General features: G+C 57.5%; 1 protein-coding gene across 1 annotated transcript in view; it reads right to left on the bottom strand.

Moving 5' to 3' along the window:
* Window positions 1–5,352: 5,352 nt before the first annotated feature.
* UBE3C (ubiquitin protein ligase E3C) overlaps window positions 5,353–12,840 on the bottom strand; it is a 108,718-nt gene continuing 101,230 nt past the window's right edge. The window contains exon 23 of the mRNA XM_080819068.1: window positions 5,353–6,857. Within this exon, the coding sequence (XP_080675194.1) occupies window positions 6,687–6,857 (171 nt within the window). The 3' untranslated portion in view covers window positions 5,353–6,686. The remainder of the gene's footprint in view (window positions 6,858–12,840) is intronic.

The following is a 12,840-nucleotide window of genomic DNA, read 5'->3' as shown; positions in this document are numbered from 1 at the left end:
AGCACAAGACAGAGCGACAGGACAAACGCGGGACGAGGATAAGAAGTTAATGAGCCACGCGCGAAGGCCATGCGCGGGGGCACAGGCGAGGGGGCACAGGCGAGGGGCGGACCCGGCTGCGGAGGCTCTCGGCTCCGTTAGAGACACAGCGGGCACGGCCTGCGGGCCAGTGGCCCTTCCCGGGCGGGGACGGGGAGGGTCAGCGTGGCGAGAGTGTGTCCCTGGCGGCGGTCAGTTCAGCGCGCCTGAGTGGAGCGGGTTCCCCAGCCCTGGTGCTGGCTGCGGGCCCCTCTGCCTGCTGGGATGACTCTGTCCTCGCTGCGCAGTCGCCTCCCCCGGGCCCTGCCGCACGTGCCTGTCCTGAGCGTGGTGGGACATGGCCGTGCGCAGGAGCCGCTCAGTCTCCTGCAGGACAGGCGGAGGCGAGGCGGACGGGCAGCTTGGCAGGAGGAGGGCCTCCACGGACCCACGGCCGCCCGGGCGAGGGCAGAGACACGGAGGCGGGGGAGTCGGGGCGAGAGCCCACGTGCAGTCAGTCGCGGCTGGACCGGCTTCCGTTAACACCGTTCCAGACGCTACCTGTGCGCTGGGCACAATTTGGCTGAGAACCTAAAACTGCCCTAAAAGTCTACTCGAAAGGAAACAAAGATGCACCAATGAGCTTCTGTCGCCTGTGCTTTTGGGTCATGTCAAAAACAGCTGATTTTCTCACCCATCAGTGGGTGGGCATTTAGGTTTTCTCCATCTCTCCACACCCACACACCAGGCTCCTGAACTGTGCCCCCGTCTTGGCGTAAACCCGGGCCCGCGACTGCGGGCTCATCTGCTAACTGGGTGATGCTCTGAGCAGCGGAGGCGAAGGGACTTTAAACTTGATCTAAGGTGTTCCGTAAAAGCCTTGCTTTCTGTCCTATCGTTCTAGGGCCAGCGCGTGAGGAAGACACAGCAGGACAGCCCCACTGGTTCTGCAACGAGGTTCGAGCCTCTTGACAGGTCACTAGGTCCTGACGGTGGCCGGGCGGGTGCTGTCACAGAGGGAAACCGGGACAGACTCCGAGGGGTCCAGGGGCGCACAGCATTAATCCCACAGCCGCACCCGCCACCACCAGAGGGCGCGCGTGCGGCCTGCGGACCACCCCCACCCCCACCCCCAAGGCCTGGCGGCTACGGCAACGGGGTCAGCGCCAGGGAGGGCAAGAAAACCCCCCGCTGGGCACTTGGCGACAGAGGCTCCACGAAAGGCACAGCACCCCAGAAGGGTCTGTCCTGGGGCCGGAAGGGCAGGGCGGCCTATAAAGAGAACCGACCTCTCACTGCAGTTGGCAAAGGGTCTCCCATTGGGGCCCGAGAGTTCACATCTGCACGTTCACGGAGGCGCGTTCACTTGAAACCTGCTTCGGTTGGCAAAGCTTTTCTTGATTCACAAAGCGACTTCATTCCACGAGGATTACAGAGCAGCCGGCTGTGCACTGGGCATTATTCCGGGTGTCGGAACAGTGCCGTTTACACAAACTCCTACCCCCGTGACACTTACACGCTAGTGGGGAGGAGACTCAGGAGGACGGCGTGGAGGCCATCACACATCAGACAGAACTAGTGCCGCCGAGGACGCTATAAGTAAGTGAGGACGGGCCACGATGGGCACAGGGAGCGGCGGCAGTTTTTAGTAAGTGGTAAGGAAAGACGACACTGAGCAAAGAAGTGCCTGAAAAAAGTGAGGGGCACCTGAGTGTCCGTGGTAAGAGCTTTCATGTACAGGGAGCGAGTGCAAAGGCCCTGAGGCCAAAGGCAGAAGCCAAAGCAGCCAGTGGAGCCCAGTGCGCAAGAGGGAGGCATCCAGGTCCTGTCACTAAGGGCTTTGCCTCTGACTCTGATGGAGGAGGACTGGCTTAGGATCCATGGCTTCCTTCGGCTTCTGAGTTAAAAACAGACTGGAGGTGACCGGGGACAGGAGCAGGGGGACCTTGGAGAGGCACCTGCAGAGCCAGGCAAACCCCAGACTAGGGCTCAGGACGGGAGGTGGCAGAACGTGGCGAGGAGTGGTCGGTCCGGCCGTGGCAGGAGCAGCGCTGGCAGGAGGCACAGGCGGCTGGTGACCTGGGGCCCAGGCGGGGTTCGGCAGGTGTCTTGGGCTCACGGAGTCTGGGTCAAGGGGCGAGTGGAGGCACAGGGGAGTCCTGTGGACACAGACGCAGTGTGTGAACTGTTGTCTGCGTCTGGACTGGGACACCCAGATGTATCTGCTCAAGTGTGTGTGGGGGGAGTGAGAGCCACAGGGGACCCTGCCCGACTCGTCTCCCAGGAACCCTGCGTGGGGCACTTGCGCTGGAGGGAACCAGCCCTGCCCCGCAGCAGAGGGCCCAGTACTGCCCAGAACGTAGGAAACGGATCCCACACAGCTCCGGGGTGTGGGGACACTCTGCAGCCCTGCCCTGAAGCGCTTATCAACTCAAGACTCTGGAGTGATGTCATTGTTTCCTGACAGCTACCCAGGAAGGGCTGTCTGGGACACTTGAGAAAATGCAGACTAGTAAGCACCCCCACCCCGCCCCAGACCATCCTGTTCAAGCCGGGGACCCTGATCTGGGGTGAGCCTGCATTTCCCTGACGGTAAAGGACGGACCTGCTCGGCGCTCCGCAGTTCCCGACTTCCCAGTTACAGGGCTCGTCTAGCGCGCCGCTCTGCTCCCTGGAGGAAAAGTACAGAGGTGCTGGGCGTCCTCACCCCTGGAGCCTGGGAAGGCAGCCTTACGTGGGAAAGAGCGCTTTGCAGGTGGGATCACGCATCTTGAGATGGGGTCACTCCGGGTTCCTCGTTGGGCACCTGACAAGTGCAGGCAGAGGTTTGACGTGGGCAGGAGACACGGCCACGGCACGGGCGTGCCAGCAGCCGCCAGGAGGGGAAGAGGCAGAGCACAGGATCCTCCCCAGCGGGGGCCGGGTTGGGACGCCTCCGGGCCCCCCGCACAGAGGACAGCGGCTGCTGTTCCCGCCACCCGTCCGGGGTCCTGTGACGGCAGCCGCAGGAAGCTAATCAGACGTGAGACAAAAGGGGCAACCCGGCAGCGGGACCCTCCGGCTGGCTCTCCGCTCTCGGGCCTAGTCTGTCCGGCAGCCACTTCCCGCCTCACCCCAGCCGCTCCAGAGAGCACCGTGTCCAAGCAGAAGTTTCTGGAAAACTTCTGGAAAGCTCAGCAGGCCGCAGGCTCACCCAGAATCAGAATGTGTGCTCCTGCCTGCAGCTCTAGCGGTCGGCCCGCCGGAGCCCCAAGAGGTGCTCAGACCCCATGTCCCCACTCGACCGCACACATGGTCTCACCTCCATGGCAAGCTCGAGGTCGCCACCCTCTGCTTTGACTCTGGAGGGAGGGAGAACACACGTGGCCCTGAGCCTCTGCAGGTGCATCTGCTCCCCTGCGCTGACCCCAGAGCCCCGCGGGAAGCCAGCGGTGGGGGCTCCCGGGGAAGGCGAACGGACCTTCGGCTCACTAGGTGCTGACCGCGGAGGAGCCACACCCTGACTCGCGCAGCGGTTGGGAGTCGTCCCAAACACAAGCGAGGGGTGCTCCTTTCCGAGAGGCGCTCAGAGAGCAAACGGGGAGCCGTCCGCCCGCAGCAGGAGCGGAGGGGAGGGAAGACAGACGGGTGACCGTCCTCTGCCCGCATCTGCGGAGGACACCGCGACGGCGCCTGACAGGGCAGCGTGCTGCTTCCTAAGGCCTGGGTCGGACGCCGTCGTCCGCGTCTGCAGCTGGTAGACGTGGCATCCAACCCCGTGAGACCGGGCTAAAGTGAGATTCTACTGCACGTCCCCGCGAAACGCGGCTGGGAAGCCCAAGTACCTAACCATCCCCATTTCACACACCAGCGGAGGCACCAAGTACTCAGGCTCTAAGAACTGCCCCCAGAATCTTCTGGAAGCAGGGAGCTCTGCGTGGCCCACAGCCCTGGAGCCCACAGGAGTCTCCCACCTGCAGCCCACGCGGTCCTCTCAGCTCTCCAAAGCCTGCAGCAGGACCCGTTGAGGCTGCCGACTGCGGCGGCCGGCCCGGCGCCGGGAGACGCCTCTGGACCACGAAGAGAGAGCTCGCGGGCACACACCTCCGCCTGGGGACGGAGGCGACGGGGAAGCCGCGTCCTGCAGTACCGCGCGGCTGTCGGTTCGGGCGGGAGTAGTGACTCACGGGGAATGCCTCCTGGGCCAGCACAGACGAATTTCAAAGAGCGGACCGCTTTCCGTTTCTGAGTTTCTGTCTCGGCTGCGGGAGATCAGCGACGGGGCAGCTTTGGCCGGCTTCTTCGGGTTCTTTCTGTTTTATTTGCATCACCGAGTGCCTTTGGCTGTTTCTCTCTCCTTAACGTGTGAGGCAGCTTCAGCTCGGAATCTATCAAGCCTCCCCACTCCCGCTGGGGAAGCTCCCAGAGCCCCTCCTGCGCTCCAACTCCCACGAGCAGCCGCGGGTCCGCGAGGCCCTGGCTCGGTTCCCCATCGCTGCCGACCACGTGCCTGTGCCCACGCGTGTGGCTGCCGCGGGTTCCGTGGGGCTCGGCCGGGCTGTGCAGAGGTGCTCACGCGAGTCGCCGGTGGGACTGTCACCGGCACGGAGGACGCCAGCCAGGATCTACCTGCAGGCGGGTGTGAGAGGCACCAGGACTAACCCCCCCTTTACCTCTGCATTCCGGTTTGCGCACGAGACCGCCAGCAGCCAACACAGAGTAGGACACAACACAGCGAGGCAAACAAAGCGCAGAAGGAGATGAGTCTTCCTGCACGTGTGGTTTCTCTTAACAGTGTCTTGCTACCCGCACGGAGAGCCGTGGGAAGGCGACGTCCCTCCCGGGCGGGGGCTCTGGCCGGCGGCAGCAGCCCCGGGAAAGGCAGCCCAGCACGCGCCGGGAGGGCACTCCCAGGTCTGCCGGGGGCAGCGTCTCTGTGCAGGGGCGGCGGGCTTCCTGTCTGGCCTGGCGGGGTCTCGGCATAGCCACGGGCTGTCCCTCCGCCTCGTCACCTGACGTCACATACGCACCCGGGAGAGACAATCGTTCCGGCAGCGAACCACAATGATTTCGGGTGACTCCAACACGATCTTGGGGGAAAAAACATTTAATGCAAATATTTAACCACTGAAACATACAAATAAATAAATAGGCTCAGGAGAGCTGAGAAAACCCAAGTAAGTGTAACTGCCGCTCCCTTCAGTCCCAGATAGTCCGCTTCCAAAATACTGATAACAAAATGCACAAACCAATATGCAGAGAAGGTACAGAACATCCAACATAAACCAACCCAAAATAAAGATAAAACCAAGGACAAACCCTAATTATTTTATTTCTGTATATCAAGACTACAAATAGCATTTAAACACTTAATTTATTATTCAAATTATGAAATTATACATTTTGTTTTGATATGGTCATTGTCTTAAAAGTGTCATTCATTTCCCCCGCATTTAAAAGCATATTGCTAATTCTGGTCAATTCCATAGGACAGCCCACAGCCCCAGTGACAGGAAACGCTAGGTGAGGCAGAGGGAGGTCAGAGCAAGAGCCCTCAGGCCCCCGGCGTCAGCGAGGGTCAGTCTGGCTCTCCCAGCGGGTGCTCAGATGCGCTCCCCGCTCTCAGAGACCGAAATCGCCCAGCAACAAGGTAGGTCCTGATAAAGTGCCTTTTGAAGAGAGAGTCACCACCACCCCTCCCCCCGGACACGCGACTGGGGCTGTCCAGTCTGCCTCCAGAGCAGCACCGTCGAGAAGCAGAGAGTGCAGAAGCCTGGCGCGCTGCCCACGGACCGAGGAGAGGGGCGGGCGCGGCCCCGGGGTGCGGAGGGCGGGCGGCCTCGAGGTCCCGCCACAGCAGGCCGTGCCCAGTGCAAAGCCACAGCCCGCCACTTTGGTTCAAGTGACTCAGATCGATGCCAGTGTCTGCTCTCCCCAAGCCGCCGCTGATCACAGGCCACACGTGCTGCGGGACAGGCGAGCCCCCCCCGCCCCGGGAGCCCGCAGCCGCGCCGTGGAGCTGGACACGGGACGACGTCCGCCCGCACACACCCCACACAGGAGTAGCCAGACCGCCACGATGCGGTCAGCGGTGAACCGAAACAAGCATGCTAGTCCCGTTCAGGGGAATGGCTTAAAAAGCACAAATAAAATATTATCATTGCTGTGTATTTTCCAAACCTAACCACTTTGGGAAAAGGCAGCAGGAGAGAAAATGCCTTTAGTTTGAACAATCAGGACTGTAAACAATTCCGCCACACGAGAAGCAGGAGCCCCGAGAGGATGCGCCTCCAGCTCTCAGACCGGGCGTCTCTGCAGACGAGCACCCGTGCTGCCGCCGCCCCCCCCAGCCCCCCAGCTCAGGAAGGGCTCAAGTCCACTAGCAAAGCCAAAGCTGCTTCTTTGGTTAATTTCACTGAGTTGCCACTAGTCTTAAAACCGTGCTCCTCTCGGCACAGTCACTACAGTAGCCACATGGCACGTAACATCTGTGAGTCTACGTTGTCGGAAAAGCAGTGTCCAAGTGAGTAACCATGACTTCACGGACCATCTGGAAAACGAGGAGGGAGAGGGAGGGACAGGGGTGGGCAGGAGAGCTGCAGGAGTCCGGCCCCAGCGCCCTCGCGGCCGGGGGTGCTGCCCGCGGTGGAGGCCCTGGTCACTCCTCGGGGGGTCGTGCCCGCGTCCGCTCAGCTCAGCTCGAAGCCAGCAGCGCACTCGATGGCGTAGAGCAGCTTACTGCGCAGGAGCGACTCGTCGTAGAACTCGGGCAGCTTGAGCAGGTTCATGCAGGTGCTGGCCGTGGGCAGCCGCTCCAGGTCAGAGCCTCCGTTGTGAATGCAGAACGCGGGGTACAGCTCCTGAAAAGACAGCAGGCGTGCAGGACGCGGCCTTAATGGGCGGCCCCTGGATGGACTTTTTTTTTTTTTTTTAAAGATTTTATTTATTTATTTGACAGACAGAGATCATACGTAGGCAGAGAGGCAGGCAGAGAGAGAGAGGAGGAAGCAGGCTCCCCGCCGAGCAGAGAGCCTGATGTGGGGCTCGATCCCAGGACCCTGGGATCATGACCTGAGCTGAAGGCAGAGGCTTTAACCCACTGAGCCACCCAGGCGCCCCTGGATGGACTTTTTAAAAGCACACAAAACCCGCCTGCTCCAAACAAGAAAATGCTATGGTCACATTTTCCCAAAAGACATCTGGTTTGGGTTTTTTTTTTTTTTTAATATTTTATTTATTTATTTATTTTTATTTGACAGAGAGACAGAGGGAGAGAGATCACAAGTAGGCAGAGAGGCAGGCAGAGAGAGAGGAAGGGAAGCAGACTTCCTGCTGAGCAGAGAGCCCGATGCGGGGCTCGATCCCAGGACCCTGAGATCATGACCTGAGCCGAAGGCAGAGGCTTAACCCCCTGAGCCACCCAAGTGCCCCAAGACATCTGGTTTTTGACGGCGCTCCAGACTGAGCTCTGCGGGATGGCAGACACTGGGCACCACGCTTTGTGCACGAGAAAGGGCGAGAAGGACGTCTGCTCAAGGGAAACAGAACCTCTCCCCTGAGCAGGGCCTCCACGGCTGTTTTAGTCTTTTAAAAATTTGTTTGAAATTCAAGAAGGCAGGAGGGAGAAGACTTGAGCACAGGTGGCTGCTGGCCTGTGTCAGAACAGACAGAAGCCCCCGGGGGAAGGGGCAGGGCGCAGGGACAGCGACAGAGCACGTCTTCTCCAAACTGAGAGCCACATGGATGTCCCAACAGAAAAAAAAAAACAAAAACCAAACCAAAAAAACAAATTCATTCAAATGGGGAGGAAAACAGTGATCTTAAAATACTGAAAGCAAAATGAAACAAAGGAACCTACACAATGGTGGCTTAATCACACAGCGAGGCACTGTTCTGAGTGGTTTTCTTTTTCTTTTTTTTTTTTTTATAGATTTTATTTATGGGCGCCTGGGAGGCTCAGTCAGTTAAGCGTCTGCCTTCAGCACAGGTAATGATCCCAGGGTCATGAGATCAAGCCCTGCATTGGGCTCCTTGCTGGGTGAGGAGTCTGCTTCTCCCTCTCCCACTCCCCTGCTTGTGTTCCTCTCTCGCTGTGTCTCTGTCAAATAAATAAATAACATCTATTAAAAAAAAAAATAAAAAACTCCGTTATGAAGAACTGAGAAGATAAACCAGAGGCTGAAAAGTCCACCTCCAGGACAAAAGTCCATATTGTTTACAACCTCACGTCCGTTGGGACAGCTACTATCAGAAAACCAGAAAGTGGGGGTGCCTGGGGGGCTCAGTTGTTCAGCATCTGCCTTCAGCTCAGGTCATGATCCCAGGGTCCTGGGGTCAAGCCCATGTAGGGCTCCCTGCTCAGTGGAGAGTCTGCTTCTCCCTCTCCCTCTCCCTCTCTGTTCATCAAATAAATAAAAACATCTTTAAAAAAAAGATTTTATTGGGGCACCTGGGTGGCTCAGTGAGTTGAAGCCTCTGCCTTCGGTTCTGGTCATGATCTCAGGGTCCTGGGATCGAGCCCGACGTCGGGCTCTCTGCTCAGTGGGGAGCCTGCTACCCCCACCCCCGCCTCTGCCTACTTGTGGTCTCTCTCTGTCTCTGTCAAATAAATCAATAAAATCTTTAAAAAAAATAAAGTTATAAAAAAAAGATTTTATTGATTTATTGGAGAGAGAAGGCTCGAGTGTGAGCAGGGAGCCCACCAGGCGCCCCCCGCCCATCCCCGCGGTGTTCCGTAGAACTGGTGCCCTTCTGCGCAGAACGCCCCGGACTGTGGGACCCGAGAACTCACCAGGAGATGAAGCAAAGGGGCAAATGAAAAGCACAACTATCACCGGTAAAACAAAATCCCAATGTAAAATAAAAAATAAAAACCTTGGAAGTCTAAATTTGAATTGGAAATGTCAGTCTGAACTTGTGACGTGACTTTCTCTCGGGGGAAACCACCCCCTCCACCGTCTGCGAGCGCCGTCTGCGGCGTCCGAGCCCGGAAACGACGACCACGTGAGACAACGAACAGCCCGATGTGCGGGTTTCGGCTTCTGCGGACGCACCTCTCACGGGAAGGAACCGGGGCTCCCACGGAGCCAGGAGACCCGCCTGACGAGTGTGGCCACGTGCCAGCCCTTCTAAAGCCACCCCACAGTCCCCGGTTCGGGCCCCGGACGCAGCCCCCACCCGCAGGCGCTCGCTCCCAGGGAAGGGGACGCCCGCAGCGACCGAGGCACGCGGCGTGCTGAAGCTGCGGGTTCGCGGTGACCGCACAGGAGCCGAGTGGACGGCGGCCCCGGGCGCTGGCTCAGCCCCGGGTCCTGGGAACCGGCAAGTGAACAAGGATCACGGCTTATTCGATCATCTCTGCACGGAGCCCTCGGCGTGACCCACGAACTGGTGAGAAGAAATAAACTTTTCTTCACAGGCGGTGCCAGCCGGGACATGAGGAGACGCTGCAGTCGGCAAACGGCTGCTTTACTGGCGCAGGACGGAAGGGATCTGGGGGCGGCGGCGAGGGGCGTCTGCAGCCCGCGGGCCCACCCCACTCCCGCGCCGGCCCCCGCCCGGCCCCCGGCCGCCGCGACGGTGGAACGCGGACAATGTTACCCACGCGACGTTACTGCCAGGAGAGAAAATCAGGTCTGGAGGCTGTGGACCCTCTAGCGACCAGGTTCACAGGACGGACAAAGGAGCGACCCAGCCCCTCTGTGAACTCAGGGACCAAGGACAAGAGAAGGGGGCGGCAGACAGGTGGCTCGCTTGTCCCGGGGGCGCTGGCGGACAAACTCTCCCCAGCCTGGCCGCCGTCCACCGAGCGCCGCGCTGGGGTCTTCCGCACCGGCCCGCGGAGATCCGAGCACCGACGAGAGAACAGCTCCTCCCGCCCCACTCTAAGTCGGAGGACGTCAGCGCACGCCGGACACTGTCGTGGACCTCGGTCACTGTCCACGCGCTCCTCGGCCTCCACGCTCTTCCCTCCCGCTTTTCCGCGGCTGTGCGGCGTCCTACCGGACGTGACGCGGCCCCGGTGGCCCACGGACGGTCGCGTTACTTACTTCTTAATTTTACAAATTAAAAGGGGTGAGGGGACGGGCTAGGTCCCCTCATCCCCGTGCAGGTGCGTGTGCCCGCGGGTAACTTGACCAGGCAGGCCGTGCGCGGAGCTCCGCGGCGGCCACGGTAACCGCTCGCTCTCCCGCTCGCACACAAGCTGCACCGGGCCTCGGTGCGGCCTGCGCGTTCGCCGGCAACAGGACCCAACGACGTGGCGTGGCGACGGCCTGCGTCCCGAGAGCCTGACTCTGCCAACGCTCGGGCAAGCGTCGTTTTAGCTCCGGTGCCAAGGGATTTCAGACACGCAGCCAGAGCCTGCAGCCCTCACTGCACCAGGACACGGGGCCCAGGACAGCAAAACGGCCCCCCGCAGGCGCCTGGCTGGCACCTGGATTAAACGGTTTCTCCTCGGGGTCAGTGCCCCGTACACCCGTCAGAGGCTTCCTGCTCAGAGCTGTGACAAGACACCTGTGCTTCCAACACCGGAGCAAAAGCTCACTCCGACAGCGGCGGGCACCTTCTCGCGCAATCCCCCTCCCTCCTGACTCCCCGCGAGGGCAGCCGGGCGCGGGCGCAGCCCTGACCTCCCTTCCGGGACGGCGGCCTAAGCAGACAACCCAAGACACAGATCATGACTCACGCACGAGGAGGTTCCTAGCCTCGGAAGGAAGGAAGAGTCGTGATCAACTAATAAGAAACAGGAAGTCAATTGTGCTAAATTTGCAGGATGGGACATTACGAAATTTATTAAAAATACTTCAAGTATCTGCTTCCTCCTCTCTCTGCCTGCCTCTCTGCCTACTTGTGATCTCTCTCTGTCAAATAAATAATATCTTAAAAAAATTTTTCAAAGATGTTTTAATATGAAGAAAAATGATCCTGATGTAATGTTGAGTGAAAAAAAGCCTATCGAACTGAGCCACATTTTGCTTAAATTATAGTCAAGAATTATGATCAAAGAGCATAGAAAATAATTCCCTACGAACCACCATCATGGAAATGAGAGAACAAAATTGGAGCGATGTCCCTGCTCAGATGGGGGCCCTGGGAGGCACCGGCACCCCGTCGCCCAGCCGGCCCAGCCCAGCCGGCTTCCGGGCGGGTTTTGCCTCGTTCGCACGCTGAATTTAGCACGGACCTCACGACGCGGGCACGGCTGGGAACGGCGTGGCCCACGCGACGCTGACTGCAGACTTACACATTGCGCATCAGCCCGGGTACGTTTCTCACTGCTAAACTGAAAGCTTCACTTAAACAGTATATGTGGCATATAATATGTGTTAAAACCACTGTCTTTTAAAAAATTATCGTTTATATGCCATTTTAAGTGTCTCATAAAAGTGTCAGAACAGGAACCAAAAGAGAAACAGAAAGCATGTTAATTACATTTATTATTTCACATTCCGACTACATGGAGCGCAGTTAATTTTCTCAAATGCCTGAAAAATCTAAGATGAAAACATCACAGTTTTGAAATACAAAAGGACCTCTGAAGGCAGAGTCCAGGGCACAGGGAAGGTGAGTGACCGGCTAAATGGCGGGAGCCCGAGACACATTTTGAATTAAATGCCCCATTTTAGCGTTTCTTTCATAATGCTAATTGAATTTCCTACTTGGAGTCTTAAAAGTAAAAAAAATGAAGTTCTTCATTGAAATCTGAGTCAAGGGCACCGCGTTGTGCATAATTAAATAGAGCACAACGGGAATTTGCATTAATTCAGAGTGAGAAAAATCATCAATTTGTTACACGGCTCGATGGCAACTTAACAATTTTCTACAGCGCTTTAATGATTTTTTTTGTCTGTAACAATCACATTCACTGAACATATTAAACTTTAATTAGCTTTAGCAGACGCTATTCTTCTCCAATAACACAGCACTGAGTTTTGTAACTTTAAGTTATGCAGGTTTGCCTTTGTTCCTTCCGGCGCTTGGACTGAAGGACACTCCTGCCAGGCCGGCCTAGCCAACTGGAAAGCACAAATATTAAGGTGATTTCTTCCACTCTGGAGTCCAACTTAGGACAAATGCAAAGATATCTGAAAACTCCAAGTTAAATTTTACATTTAATATATTTTAGATCCTTGGAAAAAAATCTAAACTAGGAAGACTGTCCCACAGCTCCGCCAAGTATTTTTCACGGCCCCATGACAGCTCGGTCGTGACCGCGTGGGGTTACTAAGAGGGGCCAGAGCGCTCTCACTATGACTCCACGTGGGATTTTTCTTTTTTTAAAGTTTTATTTATTTCTTTGTCAGAGAGCGAGCGAGAGAGCGCGCAAGCATGGGGCGTGGCAGGCAGAGGGAGGGGGAGAAGCGGGCTTCCTGCAGAGCGGGGAGCCCGACGCGGGACTCGATCCCGGGACCCTGGGACCATGACCTGAGTCAAAGGCAGACACTTAATGACTCAGCCCCCCAGCTACCTCTCCATGTGGGATTTTAAAACCTAATGTAAAGCCCCTCACTTCTCCTTTCCTTTAAACTTGCAACACTCTCTCAGGCCTTTTAACACATTCCCCTCCAGTTCCCAGATCTCTGGAACCTTCCGCTTCCAGCAACACCCCTAGTTCTTACCGGCCCTCGACGAAACTAGTCAGGAGCCGGCAGAAACCTCTGGGTCCTCCTCTCAGTTTTGATGGGGGTAGGCCCTCCAAATCTCCTTTCACGGAACTAGGTCCTTACTTTCCTTACATCTAGGTTTGGTGGCATTTTGAAACTGGAAGATTCTAGAAGCCTGGTCTCTCATAATAAAAGGTTGCTGATAAAACTACCTGACCGTTACTACAATCTTAGCATG

The sequence above is a fragment of the Martes martes genome (assembly GCF_963455335.1).
Source record: "Martes martes genome assembly, chromosome: 11".
NCBI classification, from domain to species: domain Eukaryota; kingdom Metazoa; phylum Chordata; class Mammalia; order Carnivora; family Mustelidae; genus Martes; species Martes martes.
Note: the sequence above shows the minus strand (reverse complement) of the source record. Positions and strands in the feature narration are given on the sequence as shown.